The following is a 21,322-nucleotide window of genomic DNA, read 5'->3' on the forward strand; positions in this document are numbered from 1 at the left end:
TGTACAGACGTTAAGTTCAAAAAAAAAGAAGGTACTGTACAGACGTCTTTTTTTTTTTTTGAATAAAACACAGACGTCTTTTACAGTCGCAGCAAATGCAACGACGACTCAAAAAAATAAAATAAGCTAACAACTTATTGAGGTTAAAGACGTGGAAACTATCACTACTTCATAAAGCTGTGTGTGGTGTCGCTGTTATTTTCAGCATCATCAAAATCATCGGAGGTTAGTCGTAGCAATACAGAGTGACAACACATATAAAAAATATAAAGGAAAGGTGAAGGTTTTCTCAAGTCGCTGATCGCTGTTGACTTTGGACCCAACAGGATATATCATTCATATTGTACCCTATTAGTTATTTTATTCTTAATAAATCCAGCTAATAAGTGTTACAGAATGATAAATCCAGCTATTGTATTGAAAAACGAAAATGAATTGAAAACCAAATATTTAAAAGCTTAAGAATTTTCAAAGAACTCTTGTTTGTTTTCTTTGTAATCCAGAATATATATATATATATATATATATATATATATTTTTTTTTTTTTAAGTTCAGATTCAGATGATTTGAATACAAAAACAATTTGAAAAGACCAAATTTGTCTACTGATACAAGTTGCTTACAATGTTGTTAACACCGATTTTGGAAATTACATTGCACGACCAGGCGGGGATCACCCTAGAACAACATTTTTTTCCAATAGATTATTTTACCAAAGATTTATTCAAGATTATTCAAGATTTAATAGATTACTCATTTTTAGTCTAGATAAAAATCTATTTGGTTGCTATAGAATCGAACAAGCTCCCTAACTACAGTTCTCCTATTTAAATTTACTGAATTTCTTTTATTGCAATATACGAGGAATCCCTCATCATAATGTGGATTCTTCTAAACGAGTTATGATTCAAAAAAAATTGGGAAAATTGCCAAAACGGAACAAAAATTCAGCCTCTTTGTCCCTTTGGTATAATACCAACATAAAGTTGTCCCTATAGTATAATATTTTTCGTAATCCCGAATTTGACCCTTGTTTTAATCAAATAAATTAGTTTATAATTATATTTTATATTTTAAATTAATCTAAACAAAAAAAAAACAGAATATTAAAAAAGGTAATAAACCAAAAACCCTAAATTAAACTAAACATGATCCCCTACTCCATCTCTCTCTCTCACGGCAATCCCGACTCCCTCTTTCTCACAACAAGAAGGCGACACAAAGGCGATTTGTCTCTTCCCTCCGCCAAGACAACGGCTACCAGAGACAATCAAGTCTCCTCCATCTCTCTCTCATGACAAGAAGGCGACACAAAGGTAAATCTTACCCTTTCTCGAATAATAGTACTGTTACATATTCCATTGTTAGTAATAATAATGTTGTTGTTCTATTTAGTTAACGATTATGTGAACCGATTGAAAGAAATTCTTGGTACGGTACCACCTGCTTGTTGTATGGAGCTTCCTTACTTCCATGGTAAAGTGTTCTTTCTTAAGTCTGATATTGGTTGAATTTTTGTTTATAGGTTTCTGCTTGAATATGTGCTTCACTTTGTTGTATCTTTTGTCCTTCTTATTTATTTTTATTTTTTTTGGTTTCTGGGAATCTTTTAGGCTGCTGAGCTTGGAGATATAATAGGTTCAGGGAGGATATCTAACAGGTTGTTACCCATGTATTTGGCTTGCATGGGTTTTGGGATTGTGGCGTTGCTTCGTGGTCTGGTTTCTCATTCGACCAAAAGATCCCCTGTTTTGGCCAGGAGAAAGCGTGCATGAGGGTTTAAGCTTTATCTCAGTTCTTTATCACCTTGTATAAATGTTTTAGAGTTCTCTTTTATCTTTTGTTCTCTCAGGAACAGTTGGTGTTAGTGTAATAGTGTTTACTTGGTTGGAATAAAATCCATGCTTGGAACTTCTGCTATCTTTGGTGCGGCTAATCTGAATTTATAACCTAAAGATAAACACTTTGAGCAGAGAAAACTACTTTGTATTGAGTTTTGTTAAGATCAAAGTATGCTTCATTAGGATTCTCAGCTTTGTCTTTATATGTTACACCCAATTGAGTAGAAACATTCTTTTAACAAAACCAACAAAATTCTTAAGCTGTCAATTGTTTGCAGTGATCACATGTGGACATGTTGATGTATTAATCAACTTAGTAGATAGATAACTAAACTCCAAGTCGGCTAAACTATCTTCATCCATATCAAAATCCTCCAAAACCATTCTTTTTAAATCTTCTAAGATAGAACTTGACTCCAATAATAGTAACCTACCCCTTTTGCCATCAGCCGAAAAAACCCATCCCGTAGTTGCATCTAATTTCCAAACACCACATGTTGTATAGATATGCATCTAGTCTAGAACAAGAGTTTCTGAGAATCACAAGAGAAACTATGAAAAAATCATAGATTGATGAAGAAGAAATGCAAAATCGTTTTTTTTAATATTTTGACAAAGAAAATCGATCAAAACACATTTTAGGAAGTTAGAATATTTTAAAAATATTTTAAGAATATTTTCTTAACTGGATTTTCCTTAATTTTCGCAAAAAACAGATGGTATTATCCGTAGAAGACACCTTCTACACAGCGTAGAACCATGACAAAAATTTAGAATACAATTTCTACTGTATGTAGACGTTCATGTAGTTTCTAGATTTCAGATTCGAGAAATTCTAGAGTACTTCGTAAAAAGTAGAAACTGCATTTATCAGAAAAGTATCTATCTTTACAATTAGTAGAATTCGCATTCTCCATATTTAGAAATTGAATTAAAAGTAGATTGTGCGTTCTAAAACAAGTAGATGGACTTGTTTATTCTAGATTTCGCTTTCTACCAACCCAATTTCCGTAGAAGACGAATTCTACTTTTAGTAGAACGTAATTTGAAAATTTTATTTATCAAATTTTTCAATAAGAAAAAAATATGTGGCTGTGTGTATGGGTGTTCTATTAATTGTTTATATTTTTAATTATTTTTTTGATTCATAAAACTTTTTTTTTTATTATGTTTCAGAAATAGAAAGGGCAAAAGAGAGATAAAATTGAAAAAAATAGATTTATACTATAGGGACAATCATGCCAAATTTTTGTTCTGTTTTGGCAATTTTCCCAAAAAAAATTTAGTGTTTTCTGTTGAGTTTAAAGGTGGATTATTTAATTATCCCGTTCTACTAGGTTTCGGATTTGTGTTTTTTTGGGTTGGTTTAGATCTGAGTCTCCTTTTCTCTATTGTTTTAGTGGTTCTCTCCTTTCATATTTGGCTCTTCATTTTACCAAGAGTAATATTTTTGATATATATTCCCATCGTGGAGCCTTTTTATGTGCTATATTAGCCAGAGCTCTTGTGGGATGAAGAATCAGCCGGTGATACACGATCTAGATAGCGGAGAAGCTTAATGACGGTAAGCAGCGGTGTTGATTGGGGTCTCACGGTGTTGAGTCTGGAAGGCCGGCCATGATGATGCAAAGGGAGGCGATGCTTCCAAAGTGAAAAAAACCACATAGTGATAGCTGAATTCATCTTTTCACATGTTACAATACATGTTTATAAAAATCTTGATGTTTGGACTATTTAAACTAGACTTTTATGTGTATCACTTTTATTGCTCTTTTGGATTTTAATTGAAATGATCGACAATTTTTTTTTATTCTTTAAACTTTCACTCCACAGTCATGAAATTTCGGTTGAAAAAGGTCTTGTAAAAAGATTTGTTATGCCACTTTGGTTTAGTTTATATTTATAAAGTTTTTGTTTTGAGATATATATATAGTCTTTGCTTTAAGTTGGTTTCCGTCTTTTCACAAAATAAGTTACAAAAATTGAATTCCATTTTTTTTGGTGATTCAATTCGCTTAACCTATAATAGTTGCACGATCAATGCTTACATATATTCACATGAAATTTAAACTAACATGCTTTTAATCTCAGAAGCTTATTTCCTTTATTTCTTTTCACACTCATACTTTAACGACATACAAATCATTGACATTAGATTACAAACAAAACTCGTTTTCAGAGATGACTGAATATCTTGTGGAAAAAAAAAAACACTTCATGTCATCCAACAAAGTCTAAACCTTATTTTAACGTCCCTGTTGAATCTTTATCTTCATGGTATAAACATGTTTTAATCAAAAAAAGTTACCAAAGAAAGTCAAACAACCAACGAATCATGAAATTAACAATAATGATTACGCAAGTGATGTTAGGAGTTTTCAAGGCTCCTAAGACAAATGTTGTAGTATAGAAGATTGTCGAACCAGTTCTGAGGGATATCAAAGCACTGAGAATGCAAGTACTCACTTAATCTAAGTGCAACCAATGATTTAGATGGGTTTTAAACTATGACTAAAACTAGAAAGCAATAACAGAATGATACTTTCTTGACTAAAGGAAAAGAGAACTCATGGGTATAGGGATTAGACCTTGGGTGATCAAGTATCGAACTAAGGATGGCAGATGATCAATCAAACTATCAACCTTAAGCCTAGACACAATTCTAAGCAAACTCTATGTCTAGATGAATGCTCATTTGCTAACATATCTCAAACATCAAATGTCTTTGGTTGAATAATATGAAAGCAATCATTACTAACAAGTCTATTAGCTATCTTAGTACCTTTAACAACAAATGTCTTTGGCAAAGTATACTAAAAGCCTAGAAGAGTTGTCTCGGGCATTTCATCGAACACCTTTCGGGTGAGAAATGCCTAAGGATCAACAACTGAGTGGCCAACTCAGAAGATGCATTATGATTACTCTACTAGCAAGGAAATATGAATGATCTACACTAAAACATCCTAGCTCTAACCTAATCACCCTTAATCTCCCTAACCCATGAATTCAAAAGGTGATTACTCACTAATCTCCATGATTCCTCTTAAACCCATATTGGATTTCAGATTAATCATGTAGAGAAATACAGGAAATAAAAGGAACACAGAATTTCAATAACAAACTGATCAATTCATTCAAAGAGATCCCTTTCCAAAGGTTTTTGGTGGTTTTTCTAAGAACAAAGATGATCTCCTCCTGGTGGCTTACAGAGTAATAAAACATAGGTTTAGAAAATAAAAACGTGCATAATGAAATGACCAAAATGCCCTTGAGAAATCACAAGTTCGAGCAGAAACAAAACACGGAGCGACCTCAGCCCGTCGCTCCGACAAGTCGCTCCAGGCTTCGGGAGCGACCTCGCTGTGTCGCTGCGAGAGGTCGCTCCGGGCTCGTTCTGAGCATCTCCGGGTGATGAAAACGCGAGCGACTTCTCCCTGTCGCTCTGGTATGGTCGCTCTGAGCTTCGGGAGCGACTTCAGCACGTCGCTCTGGAAGGTCGCTCCGAGGTGTAAATGTGTGTCTCCAGACGTGAAAACACGAGCGACCTTGTGCAGTCGCTCTGGATGAGTCGCTCCGGGATGTGGTGCACAGCGACCTCATGCCGTCGCTCCGAGAGGTCGCTCCGGCTGTGCTCGTCCAAAGATCACTCTTTTCACCTCTTTTGAGCTCCAAATAACCTCATGTGGTACTCCAGTACCTAATAGAGACTCATGTATGCAAAATGCAACCTAAACATGTCTGAATCCTAATCTATATGATGAAAATGCTCATGGATGAATGGATAAAACAATGCAAATATGCAAGATATCAGCAAGCATCATCTGTGACGCTTAAGACTAATATGAACATCATTCATAATGTGATTTATAACATTATTATTATGACAAGACATCTACACGACTTTTATAGATCTAATCGAATTATCATACAAATAATTGAAAACTTTATAATTATCTCATCAACTTCTTTTGGTTGGATTTAACTTGTTATTCGAATTTGGAATACCTTTATAAATAGCTTGGATCGACTTGATAGATTTGAAGATTCACAGTCTTAGACTGGTAAGAATTATTAGTTTGATATATATATTTATACGTATGCACTTTCTTTCCTAATTAACAGTATCGTTTACCATGTAAGCACAAACAAAGAGTGAAGCATTTAAGGTGGACACACACACTTCCAGCGATAAAACGCAATAATAGTTTTTTATACAGTTCAACATCACCATCACATCTCTTCCAATAATTTCATATGGATACAAGAAAGGAAAATGAAGAAAACCAATTAAAGAACTTTCACAATGAGCAAACAAATTTCAAAACTACCACAGAATTAAAGTTTAATGATAGCTATAGCTGGAATCAGTTACCAGATCAGCATGAGCTCATAAGAAGTTGCTCTAAATATTCAGCACCTAAATCTTCAAAAACCACAAGTGTACCACTTTCTTGCTTCACAACACACTGCTTAACATTTCTTGATCTTGATGTTGAAGATGAGGAAGAAGAAGATGTTGAGGAAGATGAATTAGAAGAAGAACAAGAAAGAGAATTAGAAGATCTCTTTTTCCCTCTAGGCCTGTTTCGAAGTGAATGTTTTCTCTTCAAGGCCATTATCGGAGATCCACCATCCTCAAGATTCACATTCTCCATTTTCTTGAGCGACTCTCTGACCACTTCCACGGGGAAGTTGAGAACCGCGAGAGATCCTTTTGTTGCAAAAGCCGCTTGGTCATAAGCAAGAGCTGCTTCTTCGGCTTTGTCAAACGTCCCGAGCCAAACCCTAATCCCGTTTCTAGTCGAGTCTCTTATCTCTGCTGCAAATTTTCCCCATGGCCTTTTCCTCACTCCTCTGTATGACTTCTCTTCATCAATAACACTACCAATCTTTTCTTCTTCTTCTTCCTCGGAATTAGAAACGTCGGCGTTTGGGGTTTCTTCTTTAATCATCATCTCAGGGGACTCAAATGAGAAAAAGTCAATGGAGTAATTATCATTAGGGCAAAAGAAAGATTGATGATTTGATTCATCGGAGTAAATATAATCGGCGGAAAAGAAGGATTGGTGATTAGATGATGGATCTAAGAAAGAACTCTCATTCCATAAGAATGATTCTTGTGATGAGCTCCAAGAACTAGGAGAAGAATACATGGTAGATTGCGAATATTCCATGTCTTTTTTTTTCCTTTTCAAATATTGTTTCCTCTTTTTTTTTTAATCTCTCTTTTGTTGTAGCAATAACTTATTTCAAAGCATAATTCTGTATATATAGGGGCATGGAATTTCTGTAATTTATTAGATACTTGAAAGTGGGTTGTATTTTATTGTTAGATTGTTTTCATAGGTCTCGTAGACAAATATGGCTGCCTTAAAAAACTACTAATAGATTTATTTTATACAACCGAAGGGGGACCAACCACAAAACCGGTTTATATATTTTCAATGTATTAAAAAACCAGAAATCACAAGTATCTATCACTATATGAAAAAAGGAACAAGAGGATTTTTATTTCCACGTCGCGTTCTAAGAGTGACGTTAGGCGGCGAAAAAACGACAAAATAGATGAGATCATCATATCCTGATGTGGCAGTTCTCTGCCACATAAGCTTCGATAGACACGATTGAGGGACCTGCTTCTTGTCCGCGAAAAATCCGAGAGACTGCACTATATAAACTGAAGAAAACAAAACAAAATTACAAGAAATTAAACTGATCTCCATAATAATAACAGTAAAAGTTTCGTTACATTATTCTGAATAATAACCGAATAAACTGATCCATATGTTTATCACACTATTTCACCAAATTGTTAATCCTAATTATGTTTCACCAAACTTATTAGTTGTAGTATAAACGTCCAACAAACTTAACAACATTAATTAAGGTATACAACAACAATTTATGAGTTATATTAAGCTTGTCTTTGGTATACATATACAAAATGTCCCCATATATATTGATATTTTAGAGTTAATAATGTAAATGATTTGATATGATACATATATTAAAGCTAAATGTATTAAACAATTAATTAGTAAGTTTATTTTGTTGTGATCATTTTGTGATAAGGTAAAGAGCTATGGACATAAAAAAAACATTTAACTGGGACGTCTTGTATAACTTCTAATTCGATGACAATTATTTTTCTTGAATACAAATTTTGGTCATTAAGAAATTCCTAGCCAGAAATACATAAATTATGTATATCACAATAATAAAGATCTAAAGTCATATAATTTTTTTTTTGAAAATTATTCTTGAACTTTAAAATGCAAACTATGTTATATTCATCATAAAAGTGATATGTTAATTATTCATTCTATTTATGAATTTAAATAATAATTACAACAAATAATTAAACCCGTCGTCTATTAGATATATTAAAGTGATAGTATTCTACCTAAATAAATATTAAATATTTACCCTCTAACCATGAGTTTTGATTTTAGTAAAAAAAACGATGAGTTTTTGTTTTGGGTGAATTAACCAGTTCTTATTTTTAAAAACATTATTTTAGTTACTTTTCTATGAATATTCTAAAATATCACTTTTTTAATTCCACGTATACAAAAATTATTTTGTAATATATTTTTATCCTGTTAATTATGAAAAAATAAAGTTATGTTTTAGATTTTCCTAGTAAATAAACTTAAAGTAAGCTTGAATGAATTTGTGGTATTTTCGGGGTGAAAAAATCTAGTGAGTTTATTTAGAAAAGAAAATCATAAATGTAAGATTACATAAATTATTTAATTTCCATTTAATAAAGAATTTAAAAGAGAAAAAAATAATATATATATATATATATAGAATTCTGGCCGATGTCAAATATAGAATTCTGGCCCCTTGAGAGTAGTCTCTTCTTGATGTGCCGACAGTCAATACTTATAAATAAGTATATTTAAATTTGCACAGGACAAAATAGATATTTCTCAGGCAACCCTAAACAGAAAAAACGAAAACCATTGGTCAACAAAAAAACAAATCATTGGTCCATTTATGGTTGGAGAATAGGGCTGTGTAATAAAGATTGATCGCAACGTCACAGTTTTAGCATAACGAAATTGACTTTCTTATATTGTTCTCAGACCATCTCCAACGAGAAACCAAAACACCAAATTTGGTGAAATTTCATCTCCAACAACATACCAAATTTAATATCATCCCTCCAAATTTAGTGTAATATGAATAGTATTACACCAAATTTGGTGTAACACTATTCATCACACCAAATCTTTAAAATACATATTTTAATATGTTTCATTTAAAAATATAACTTAATTACTATCAAATTTGAAATTAAACATAAATATATTGTATTATTTTATTTTAAATTTATTTTCACATTTGGTGTAATAATATTCATCACACAAAATTTTTAAAATATTTTAATATGTTTCATTTAATAATATAGATCAATTACTATAAAATTTGTAATTAAACATAAATAATATTATATTATTTGTATTTTTAATTTATTTTCATATAATTAAAATTTTAATTAAATTTTTATTTTATTAATATATTCATAAATTAGTAAATAATTATTACTATTTATCACTTACAAATAACAAAATATAAATATAATCTAGATGTAACATAATTATTATTTATCAATTACAAATAATAGAAATATAAAAGTTTTAAAAATGAAAACATCAAATAATATATAATATTGCTTTTGGTGTAAGATTTGGTGTTATTGTTAGAGATTGACAAAAAACAATTGACACCAAAACACCAAATTTGGTATAATTTCAACACCAAATTTGATATCATTGTTGGAGATGCCCACAAGACCGAGAACTGAACTGATGAGGTTTCCTCGAGACGACCATTTTAATTGGAAATAACTTAGCTCAAATTTAGAAGAACTTATCAATATAATTAACATTTACAAAGCACAAAACCGGATCTACAATTTTGAGATTATAAGTATTTATTAAGAACTTTAATAAAAACTTTTCACAATTTAATTAAAATCATTTTTTCATGTATATAATTTCCAAAAAAAAATGGAGACTAAAGCTAATATTTTATTGGAATGTGCCTACATCCGGCTCTATTGTTTAGTAAACACCTTCAACTAAACCACTATGGCTCAATTGATTAGTGTTTACTATGGCTAAATTGATCCCAAGGGTGTTTCAGAGATGAACACACAATCGGCACTACGGACAACAGAAAATAATCAAATATATAGTGGTTTAGTTGATGATGTATCTAAAAGGTAATAGGTACGAATATCTGCTGACTTATCTTAAAATAAATAAATTTTAATGAAATTGAATTTTTTGTTCAAAAAAAAATGAAATTGAATTTAGAAAATTTTGAAATTAATACATACATATACAAGTACAACAATAGGAAAGCTCACAATTCTCATACTTTTCTAGCAAAATAAAAATCGAATTTGTCCAAATATAATATAAGAACATAATGGTGTTTTGTAAATAGTTTTTTATTTCTTGTTCAGCATCTGATACCACTTGATGCTTATAATTGTATTAAATTTTTTTTACATGGTTTGTTGTCGTCTTATGAAGTTTTAATATGCGTCATATGAAAAGTCTTTTTATTGTTTGTTGTCCACACAAAACTCTTACAAAAATAAAATAAAATAAACAGAATTAAATTACACAAAAACTGTTGTAAAATTAATAATTTTTTATCTCATGAATTAATGGATTGTACTTGTTTGTTACAAAGCCTTTTTCCATTGTACATTTTATATAAGTATGTACTCAGTAAATGATAGCAGAGAAACATGTGTAGTTCAAATAATTAGAGCGGACGTCCTTAACATTTTTAGCTGAGATTCATTTCTCAAAAAAATTCTCAAAAGTTTTCTGAAAATATTATATATTTTAATTATTACTATTAGAAATAAAAAAAAGTCAGTTCCGTTTAATAGAAAATTAAAAACAGTTTTTATCCAAAATTAAGAAAATACACCTACATAATATTATAGAGTGTAATTCAATTTTAAAACATATAATAACCAAATGTCGTGTTGTCCTATTTACTAATGTAATACAATCAATCAGTTTATTTTATGGTATTGTAGCACATGTGATATAGGTATATACATATATTTAAATAACATAGTTAAAATAATTAACAAAATATTTAAAATGAAACCCCAAAATTATAAATTATAAACCCTAATCAAACCCTAAGAATAAACTATAAGATTCAGTTGTAAACCCTAACCCTAAAATTGAACCGTTTCATTTTATATTTTATATAGTTAGGAAATTTATATCTAGAACTCTGGTGAGACATGATCATGTGGATACCATGTTTATTGGGTCAAATTTAGTTTTAAATGTTCATATATGAGCCAGTTTCTCTAATTCGTGTAATAAGATCTCATTTTAACTGATATCATACGGCAGAGGCGATTATTTTTTTGGTAGCAGAGGCGATTAAATCAGGACATAATATTCTAATGCCCACAAGAAAATAAGAAATAAGAGTAGGTCAAGTGGGTCGATATGTAGCTTGGTTGCAACATGAAACGTCATACAAGATATAATAATTTGCTTTCCCAAATGCTGCTATTGTTTCTAATAATCGTGATGATTATTCAATACCGTAAAATTAGTTGGCATATCTATGATTAGGATCGATATTCTTTCAGACCCTTCTTAACATGTTATATCTATTTTTTACTATCTTTTTTGTAACATTCTATTTTTTACTTTAAAAATAGTTTTCCATCATATACTTTCAATAGCTGATTCTATTTTTTCATTTCTTAAAAGGAACAATTATAATATATTCTACTTCAATTATATTGTTCGATTTTTATACGGCTCCAAAAACGGATGGATTACCACTGAATTTTACAAGGCAGAGAGAATGATGGGTAAAGATTTCGTTTCTTTTGGTAACATGTTAAAAGGTAGAGATTCCGTTATGGCGTTAATTACAGGTATTTTTTTGAACGTTAGAGCATCCACAATGGTGATACCCATTGTGGAGTCCTTAGGAATAAAATATTCTCTTTTTTTTTTTTTTTTTTTTTGAATAGTTAAGGATTCTTGTAAAAAATGTGTGTACAATGGTGAACCCGAAGTTGAAATCCTTAGGAATAAAAAAATATATATTTTATTCTTGTTTAGTGAAATATAATTTTTATATATTGAATGATTAAATAAAATAACTTAACATCAACTATTAGAAATAAACTTTAAAAATAATAATTAAACATATAAATATAACAATTAAAAATAAAAACAATAAATATAAAGAAATCAAGAAACACAAATTAAACATAAAGATACATTAATTAAACATTAAGATACAATAATTAAACATAACAAGGAATTTTTTAAAAATACAATAATTAAACATAAAGATAGAAGGATTTTTAATCCTCGTCACCAAATTTGTTCCAAATATGCTCGACTAAATCATTTTTCAGATGGTCATGTATTCTCCTATCTCGAACATCATTCCGACTGGGAAAAATATTATTGAGAATTGTAGGAATCTCGGTTTCCACCTGTGAACTTCTCATGACGTCACCTTCTTCAAATTCAGATATATCATAACGAATGTATCCATCCCGTTCATCTTCGACTATCATGTTGTGTAGTATGATACACGCTCTCATAATCTTCCCTATCTTTGCTTTGTCCAACGTAAGAGCCGGGTTTCTCACAATCGCAAATCGCGCTTGTAATACTCCAAAAGCCCGCTCCACATCTTTTCGGGTTGCTTCTTGATGTTTAGCAAATAACTCTTGTTTTGGTGATTGAGGGAGTGAGATGGATTGGATAAAGGTTGACCATTTTGGATATATACCGTCTGTGAGATAGTACGCCAACTTATACATGTGTCCGTTGACCATGTACTTTACCCGCGGAGCTCGACCTTCTAAAATGTCATCAAAAAGAGGAGATCGATCGAGGACATTAATATCGTTTAAGGTACCTGGAGGTCCAAAAAACGCGTGCCAGATCCAAAGATCTTGGGAAGCTACAGCCTCTAAGACAATTGTCGGTTTTCCTGATCCACGGGCGTACTGTCCTTTCCAAGCGGTCGGGCAATTTTTCCACTCCCAATGCATACAGTCGATGCTCCCGATCATCCCAGGAAACCCTCGTTTCTCTCCAATGTCGAGTAGTCGTTGAAGATCATCCGGTGTGGGTGCTCGTAGATACTCGTCTCCGAATAACTGTATAATTCCGTCAGTGAAATTATGTAAACACAAAAGTGCTGAGGTCTCAGCTAGTCGGAGATATTCATCTACCGTGTCAGCCCCAGTACCATAAGCAAGCAGTCGAATAGCCGCCGTACATTTTTGTAGCGGAGAATGACCTAACCTCCCGGTTGCATCTTGTCTTTGTTGAAAGAATACAAAGTTCTCCTGGAGGGCAAGGACAATACGCATGAATAAACCCTTATTCATGCGGAAACGTCGTCTGAATTGTGCCGAGTATGTCGCATTCTCTCTGAAGTAGTCATTAACTAAACGGGTGTGTCCCCCTTCACGGTCTCGTTCAATATAACCCCGTGTGTTTTGCATATTCGGTTGGGCCTCCACTATGTCATTATATGCATCCTCGACGATTTCATCGAGAACCTCGTCCAATCTTTCATCGATTTCATCGGATGATGATGATGATGACATTTTAGGTTTCCCTCCTTTTAAAAAAAAATATTAAGTTTAGTTTTTATATCTGATTAAAAACATCAAATTTATCATTTTGAAATCATCTTATAACCAAATTTCTAATAATCTAATTTATCATTTTCAAATTTATCATTTTGAAATCATCTTATTACCAAATTGTTTTGGTTATAGATGTTAAAATTTTAAACATATATGGTATTATTTCATAACATCCCAATTTCTAATCATCTAATTTATCATTTTAAAATCATCTTATTACCAAATTTTTTTGGTTATATATGTTTAAAATTTAAACATATATGGTATTATTTCATATAATCCCAATTTCTAATCATCTTAAATTCCATTAAGCCATGTTTTTGCTAACCTTGTGATATGTTTGGTCTTTTGCTAACCTTGTGATATGTTTCTCCGTCTTGATGTCACCGAGAATAGAGAAGTCCTGCCTTCCTTGAAATATTAAGCCATGTTTTAACTCAAGTCGCTTAATTCAAACAAGTTCATGAGCTAAACTCTTAAATTTTAGTGAGTTCAACACAACATCAATGAGTTAAACGTAAGAACAAGAGGACACAAAGCATTTCATACATATTACAACCTTACCGAGAAACACAAGTTTTGAACAATGATTCCTGCCTTCCTTGAAATATTACAACCTTACCGAGAAACACAAGTTTTGAATAACATGAAACAAGTTTTAGAGGCTAAAGGAAAACACCTCTCCGAGATAGAAAGTTAAAGACTACATTGCATTCTACTTATAATACATTAGGTGAGGGACAAGAACCCGTGACTTCCACCCGTGACTCCAACCCGTGACTTCAACCCGTGACTTCCTTCACATGCCTACTTAGATAAACCTGACACATCAAATAAGACAAAGGTTAGTAAAGTTCAAATGCATTATAGTTTCATTTTTAGACATTACCTCTAACCAACATTAATACATCAAAGCATTTCAGACATTAGTTTCATTTTTAGATTAGTTTCCATCTCAGTTAAAGGCTCCTTCTTCGCGAGTAAACGATCTAGAATCTTAGCTCTAGACAATTTTTCTTTGACTTCTAAAACCCCCTGAAGCTTCCCCAGCTCCTCCTCTCTACCACTTTTCTTCTTCTTGATACCAGCTTTGGCAGCCTTAACCCCGGGAGGTCGACCTTCTGGTTCGCCGGCTTCCTCTTCTTCTCTATCAACGTCAATCACTTGTTTACGCTTTTCCTTTCCACCCTCCTTCGGCCCGTAGACAGAGCACCACTTTTGGTCATGCCTCAGCTCCCTCCAGCAGTGATCCATGCTGAACTTGGACTCGGTAGTTTTGAAGAAAATTTCCAACGCCGCCTTCATCACATCATCGTCATTTTGGCCACTTCTCTGCTCCCTCAAAGCCGCATCATAGCATCCTGTAAACTTGGATACTTCTGTGTTGATCCTCCCCCACCTCTGCTTGCAGGAACCTAGCTCTCTCGGTACGGTCCCAACCAGCTGCGGACTTGCATTGTAGTAATCTACAATCCGCCTCCAGAAAGAACCAGCTTTCTGCTCATTGCTGATGATAGGATCCTTACTGGTGTTAAGCCAAGCACCAATAAGGATCTTATCCTCCATCGAAGTCCACTTCCTCCTCAGACCAGACTCACCACCAGACTCGACTACAGGCTCGACTACAGGAGGGACAACAGACTCCCTAGGACCTTGGCTACCGAACCATAAAGGTTCGGGTGAATCAAGGTCCACGGGTGTCTGAGTTTGACTAAAGAGTAGATTCATATAAGGTGTATTATTTTCCATTTGCAATATCGGTATATGTCACTCTAATAGCAACAGAGAGACTTAAGTAGACGAGTTTAAACATTGAGCTAAACTAGTTGCATTTAAGGCCAATAAAAACGAGCAGTTAGTAAGGTAGAAGGCGTAAAACATTTAAAACAATCAATTCAAACTATAACACCCATTTGCAAAGTACTAAAACATTAAAAACAATCATATCAGAGGCGGTAGGAAGGTAGAAATGAAACAATCAATACAAAAGAGAGCATTTATGCGCAGGGACAATCAATACTAACAGTAATATTTTAAAGCAATGAACTTTACTAGTTGATGCGCAGGGACAATCAATACAAAAGAGAGTAGGAATCGTACCTTGATTAAACAGACACTCTTGAGCTTTACTAGTTGATCTAGTTTACTTCTTGGACCCTCTTCCTGCATAAACATTAAATCAAACAGTCAAAAGTTTTAAAAAAATGTCATGAACAAACAAGCAAATAGCACAAGAGAGATACTTACCACTCAGGTACACAGCAGCCAAACCTATGAATACTATTGCGGACACCATTACACAAACTCCCAATGCAACCACATTTGTATTCTCAGATTTCTTCTTCACCTCACACACCGTCTTCTGTAGCTTAAGCAGCTTCTGGTCACACTCAAAAGCTTGATCCTTCAGCTGTCTGACATGTCTCTGAACCTCACTGAGCTCCTCCGTTAAAGCCACATCCCACCATTTCCATATGTGGCAGCCCCCATCATCGACATTGGGGCACGAGAAGTATCTTCGGTATGGATCCTTAGGTGTGTAAGAGCATTTCACAACAGGCTGAGCACCACAGTAGCAAGCCGTAGGGATGCCATCATCAGCCTCTGGTTGAGGTGCGAACTGATCCGGCTCTGCGTTGCAGAAGGGACTCTCAGCTTCATCCGCGTACATCTTAGCTTCAGCTTCAAGAAGGGAGCTCATGTCTATAGAGTTTGATGATGAAGAAGGCTGAGAATAGCTGTAATCTTGTCCCATTTGGTTAACCTGAGACAAATGATTAACAAAGAGAGTTAAATACAAAAATAACTTTTGGAATTTAAAACAACATAGTTAGAGCAACGACATATACAACAACAATGGAAAGCAGATGAATAAAAAGGAACCAAAATCAAAGACGACCGGCGATGATTAAGATAAAATTCCAACTTCAACCGACACTTTTGGCAGACACACTCTCATTAATCTCACCCTATTTTCTTTTCTCAAAGTTTGAAACCTAAAAGGTTGAGAAACCTGGTTCGAGAAAAAATATAAAATCCTCTTCCGTTGAAAACATATTTCATTTCGAAACCGTTTAAGAAATAAGATACAAATCCGCTTCAGATTGAAACCGAAATCATGTCAAAACCCTTTATACAAACCCCCATACTGGATATAAATCCCAAATCGATTAAACCCCAAATTTTTTTTAAACCCTAATTTCAATCGAAACCCAAATCGATTCAAACGCATCCCTGAACCACTAAAATAAGACGAATCTACATGAAAACTAAGCTAAAAAGATCAAAAATACAGGTTAACGCTTCGATTTACCTTCGTGAAGACGATCGATTTCAAACGGCAAATATCGCCTTTCCTCGAGCTCTCCTTTTTTTTTTCGGTCTCCGTCGAAAATGACCATTTTTTTTAACCAAACCCAAAATCAAACCAACCCCGTCCCACTCAGGAGTTGACACGTTGCTAAGGATCAATCTCTTAAAAGCCTTGGCCACGGACCAATCCTTAAGTCGATTAACCTAAGTAATATTATTATATTCGGTTTTACCTAAGTTTTCGTGCTAAGGCTTCGTCGTGTACTCCCGTTGTGCATGGTCTTACATGCGAAAGAATATAAATCCGACGAGGTGTTTTACACTTTTACTAGATATTTTTTTCTCTTTTACTAGATAGTGTTTCAGTCGATAATATACCACATGTGAAAGAGAAGAAATGAGCGTCAACATAATGAATCTTGTTATCTGACGACGTATATTGTTAAACTAATCGATAAAATAATACAAAGATGGTATTTTTCTGTGGTCTCGCTAAGAGGCTAGGAACTCTTCATTTTAAATGGTTCCAACCAAAAGCGGCTGGTAAGGAACAAGGGTGAGGCTCTCTAAATTTCCAATTTCCATATTTGATTATTTGTTCTTATATTGATCAATAAATTTAACTTTACAATAACAAAAAATGATTTTCATTTTTTTCTTAGTTTTATGCCAATTTTTTTTTATTCGAATCTTAATGACAAATGGCTAAAATTTTTATGTCAAATTTGACCTCTCTTTTTTTCGTGACTTCTTTCATTTATTTCCTTCATTTTCGATGATGTTCGAATATATAGAAAATTTGGATCTTCTAAAAATAATAATCATTAACGTATAGGACACTTGTCAAAGACGATGTTGAATTGATGCATGTGATTTTTGACGATTTACATGTTGTGTTATAAGACCATCTCCAATGTATTTTGCTATTTTCACCTTTAAAATAGGGGAACTCTATAATAGAGGTGAGATATGCTCTAATGTATTCCCCTAAAATAGCAATCTATAAATAGAGGAAAAAATAGAGATCTCTATTATAGAGGAAGAAATAGATGTGGGTTGGAGCAATTTCACCTCTAAATGCTATTATAGAAGTAAAAATAGCAATGGGTTGGAGATGCATTTTGTGGTACAAATGTTAAATTTTTATTTTTATTTTTCTGCCAAAAGTTTCTTAGGAAATTTTGATTAAAGGTGGAGAAAGATCACAGTCTAATATATCTACCCCCTAACGGAAACGTGAGACTGTCAATTTGAATTGCACAAGTAAGATCATTTCCAATGTAAAAATTTCATTTTTTTTTCTTTAAAATGGAGTAAAGAGAAAATTGAGTAAAATTTCTTTAATTTAAATCCATATATCACTCTATAATAGAACAATGAACAAAAAAATAGTTTATTCTATTTATGGAGTAATTATGGAGTGAGATATGAAGTTAGATCAGAACATTTTTTATTCCATACTCCATTTCACTCTATTTTAAAGTAAAAAATAGAATGGAGTTGGAAATTCCCTAAGAAAATACTTCAATTTTAACAAAATAAACTAGCTTTTGATATGCGCGCCCGCGCGGGTTTATGTTCGATGTAATTATATGTTTTGTTTATTGTAAAAACATTCATGTTATTGTTTCATATGTTATTGGTTCTGACATTGGTGTATCTTGTTTATGTTGTTTAGTGTACATTTTTAAGTTTTGAGGTTGTATTGTTCTTATATTGTAATTTTTTATTTTACTTGGTAAACTAAACATAAAGTGTAATATTATTTCTAAGATTTGTGATTTATTACTCCATACTCCATTTCACTCTATTTTAGAGTAAAAAATAGAATGAAATTGGAAATTCCCTAAAGAAATACTTTAATTTTAATAAAATAGATGTAAACACAGTGTCTATTCCATAAAATCTGGATATTTTAATTTAAATTATAAATCAACTACATGTATTTCAGATCTTTTTATGGATATGAAAAAGTATATAATAGGTCTCAAATGTTTAAATTTATGCCCACGCATAATAATAAATATCATTAGCTACTAGTCAGATAATCAACCTTTTTCTGAATTTGGAGGTGTTATTAAAGGGTTTATGTTTCCCCAATATGTAGACACACGTGATGTGGTTTTGTTAGGATATCATGCAGGTATGTTACCTTCTTTGTTTTAATGATCTTTTCGATTTTATTATCGTCTGATTTATTTTCTAACTAAGAGCTTTAGCTTTAATATAAATTAATATGTGACCTTTAAAATATCAAAGGAAAAAAAAATATGACCTTTGATATTTCTGCATGAGATGGTTATGACATAATTGAATAATATACGACTTGAATTCACAGATTTGATTAGTATCTACGTAGGTGACACGACACAGACTTTGCCGTCAATCATACGGCAGAAGTTTATCTAATTCATGAATACAAACATATTCATTTCCTCCAAAAACAATTATTACCCTTTAGTATATAGTGATGCATTTCAGCATCTAAACCATGTTCATTAATAGCCAACGCAACCTTTTGTTAAAAGCGAATGCGACTTATATTAATTAGTGAATAGCTAGAAAGTCTACTTATTTGATTGAATCTATGTAAAAATGGCAAGTAATATATGGGAATCTCTGCATGTCACAAAGAATTTAATTAGCAACATTTAAAATTTAAGGTGATGCAGAATGTAGTCCATGTGGAAAGGAGAAGAATCCATAAATTATGTCATAATTGAATGTCACCCAACGGTTCAAACGTGGATCGTTTCTAAAATTTCTTTTAACCATGAAATTTTCCCAATGTTTTCTATCTATTCGAATATAGATTATCTATTTTGGATTTTTTTTGAAAAAATAATGAATTCAGCTATTTTCGTAAATAACATAGTATATTTTTAAAAAGCAAAAATGATAAGATTTATAAGAATAAAGATAAAACGACATAAAAGATTATGCGTACGTCTATAACGTAAAAAGAGAGAAGTTTGTGAGTAAAGTATAACTTCACGACTCAATTTTTGGAAATAAATTTTGCTAATCAAGTAAGCCAACAAATGAGAGATATGAGATGGTATTATGTGTATAGAGTATAAAAATAACTAGATTTTGATCCGCGCAGGCGCGCGGGTGTACATTTTGAAAAATATGTTGATATTTGTTTTTCATGTAATTATTAAGGTTTTACAAAATGAATCCAAAGAACAGAACCGGTACCGATCCGAAAATATAGTACCAAATCCGAACATAAATTGATTAAATATTCGAATTATTCAAAATTTTGTTATTTAGAGAACCAAATCTGATCCGAACCGAAGTATTCGGGTACCCGAATTTATCTAAAAATAGATTTATATACTTATATATATATATATTAATTATTTTTAGATTTAACGTATATAAAACATTAAGAATGATACTTTTAAATTGGTTTAAATACTTGAAAATATATATATAGATAGTCAAAAGTAAATATCTGCAATAGTTAAAGTATACTCAAATCACCAAAAATACTTAAAATAATTATTGATTCCGTATCCAAAATTTTAAATCAAACCAATTGATATGTTAATCTTAGGTATTCTGACATATGTTATTCAAATTTATAGGTAATATATTATTTTATTTATAGATTTTGAGAAATTTAAAATAGATAATGATTTAAAACTTTAAAAATAATTTAAATGGGTTATCCAAACGCGAACCAAACCCGCAAAGATCCGAATCAAACTCAAACCAAAATTTAGAAACATCCTAACACGGCTTAAATCTTTGACTCCGAAAACCCGAAACACAAACCGATCAGAACCAAACCCGTATGGGTGCCCGAAATCTCATCCCTATTCATTATTATATATCGTATACTGTCATCATATAATTAATTGTATTTTATACGTACCATCATATAAGTAATCATATAATTAATAGTATTTTATACATACCATCATATAAATAATTACATATATTATATTTATAAAACTTAATAGGAAATATAAAAACGATAATTTGAGTTGGTATTTCAAATTGGGCTTTGTATTGTATTTTTATTATATATATTGACAGCATTTTTGTATAATGGTTATTGAAAAATAGTTTAGTAAAAATTCATTTTTGAATATATGTATTAGTTTTTAATCAATTTTTGATATAAATCAACTTTAAATTATTATTTTGATTTGAAATATGTGTATAAAGTTTAAATTTTGTTTTATGGTTAGTTTAGAAAAGAAAAAGTTTTAGGCGATTAGATTGACCCGTTTTCGTATATTTTAAATCTCGCCTAGATAGATAGTTTTTTATAATATGATGGACTTTTAATTTTTCTTAAAAACATAAGCCCATTACTTTTTTTTTCTTAATACTACTATCCTTGTTTCCAAACAAAATTAATTTTTTTTTAAAAGACTACAATTTATGTTTCCAAACACTCCAATTTTTTTTAATAGTCCTATTCAAGTCTCCAAACACTCCAATTTTGTACCTGAGTTTTAATAAGAT

The 21,322-nt window shown here is 32.0% G+C and overlaps 4 protein-coding genes across 4 annotated transcripts; all 4 read right to left on the reverse strand.

The window, feature by feature from the left end:
• Window positions 1-6,031: 6,031 nt before the first annotated feature.
• On the reverse strand, window positions 6,032-7,160 carry LOC106381568 (ethylene-responsive transcription factor 15-like). The gene has a single exon (XM_048778359.1). It carries the CDS (start codon window positions 7,014-7,016, stop codon window positions 6,219-6,221), a length of 798 nt encoding a protein of 265 aa, XP_048634316.1. The 5' UTR covers window positions 7,017-7,160; the 3' UTR covers window positions 6,032-6,218.
• Window positions 7,161-12,112: 4,952 nt separating this feature from the next.
• On the reverse strand, window positions 12,113-13,486 carry LOC111200765 (putative nuclease HARBI1). The gene has a single exon (XM_048778360.1). It carries the CDS (start codon window positions 13,484-13,486, stop codon window positions 12,221-12,223), a length of 1,266 nt encoding a protein of 421 aa, XP_048634317.1. The 3' UTR covers window positions 12,113-12,220.
• Window positions 12,274-20,110, reverse strand: LOC106412653 (uncharacterized protein At4g04775-like). Its single transcript, XM_048778361.1, has one exon. It carries the CDS (start codon window positions 16,281-16,283, stop codon window positions 15,708-15,710), a length of 576 nt encoding a protein of 191 aa, XP_048634318.1. The 5' UTR covers window positions 16,284-20,110; the 3' UTR covers window positions 12,274-15,707.
• On the reverse strand, window positions 14,438-15,277 carry LOC106420314 (glutathione S-transferase T3-like). The gene has a single exon (XM_013861173.2). It carries the CDS (start codon window positions 15,275-15,277, stop codon window positions 14,438-14,440), a length of 840 nt encoding a protein of 279 aa, XP_013716627.1.
• Window positions 20,111-21,322: the final 1,212 nt, after the last annotated feature.

Source organism: Brassica napus, chromosome A4 (assembly GCF_020379485.1).
Source record: "Brassica napus cultivar Da-Ae chromosome A4, Da-Ae, whole genome shotgun sequence".
Classification (NCBI taxonomy): Eukaryota; Viridiplantae; Streptophyta; class Magnoliopsida; order Brassicales; family Brassicaceae; genus Brassica; species Brassica napus.

What these genes read in the sequence shown, in the direction of transcription:
- LOC106420314 (XM_013861173.2), bottom strand. Translation starts at nt 15,277, where the DNA reads ATGGAAAATAATACACCTTATATGAATCTACTCTTTAGTCAAACTCAG.
- LOC106412653 (XM_048778361.1), bottom strand. Translation starts at nt 16,283, where the DNA reads ATGGGACAAGATTACAGCTATTCTCAGCCTTCTTCATCATCAAACTCT.
- LOC111200765 (XM_048778360.1), bottom strand. Translation starts at nt 13,486, where the DNA reads ATGTCATCATCATCATCATCCGATGAAATCGATGAAAGATTGGACGAG.
- LOC106381568 (XM_048778359.1), bottom strand. Translation starts at nt 7,016, where the DNA reads ATGGAATATTCGCAATCTACCATGTATTCTTCTCCTAGTTCTTGGAGC.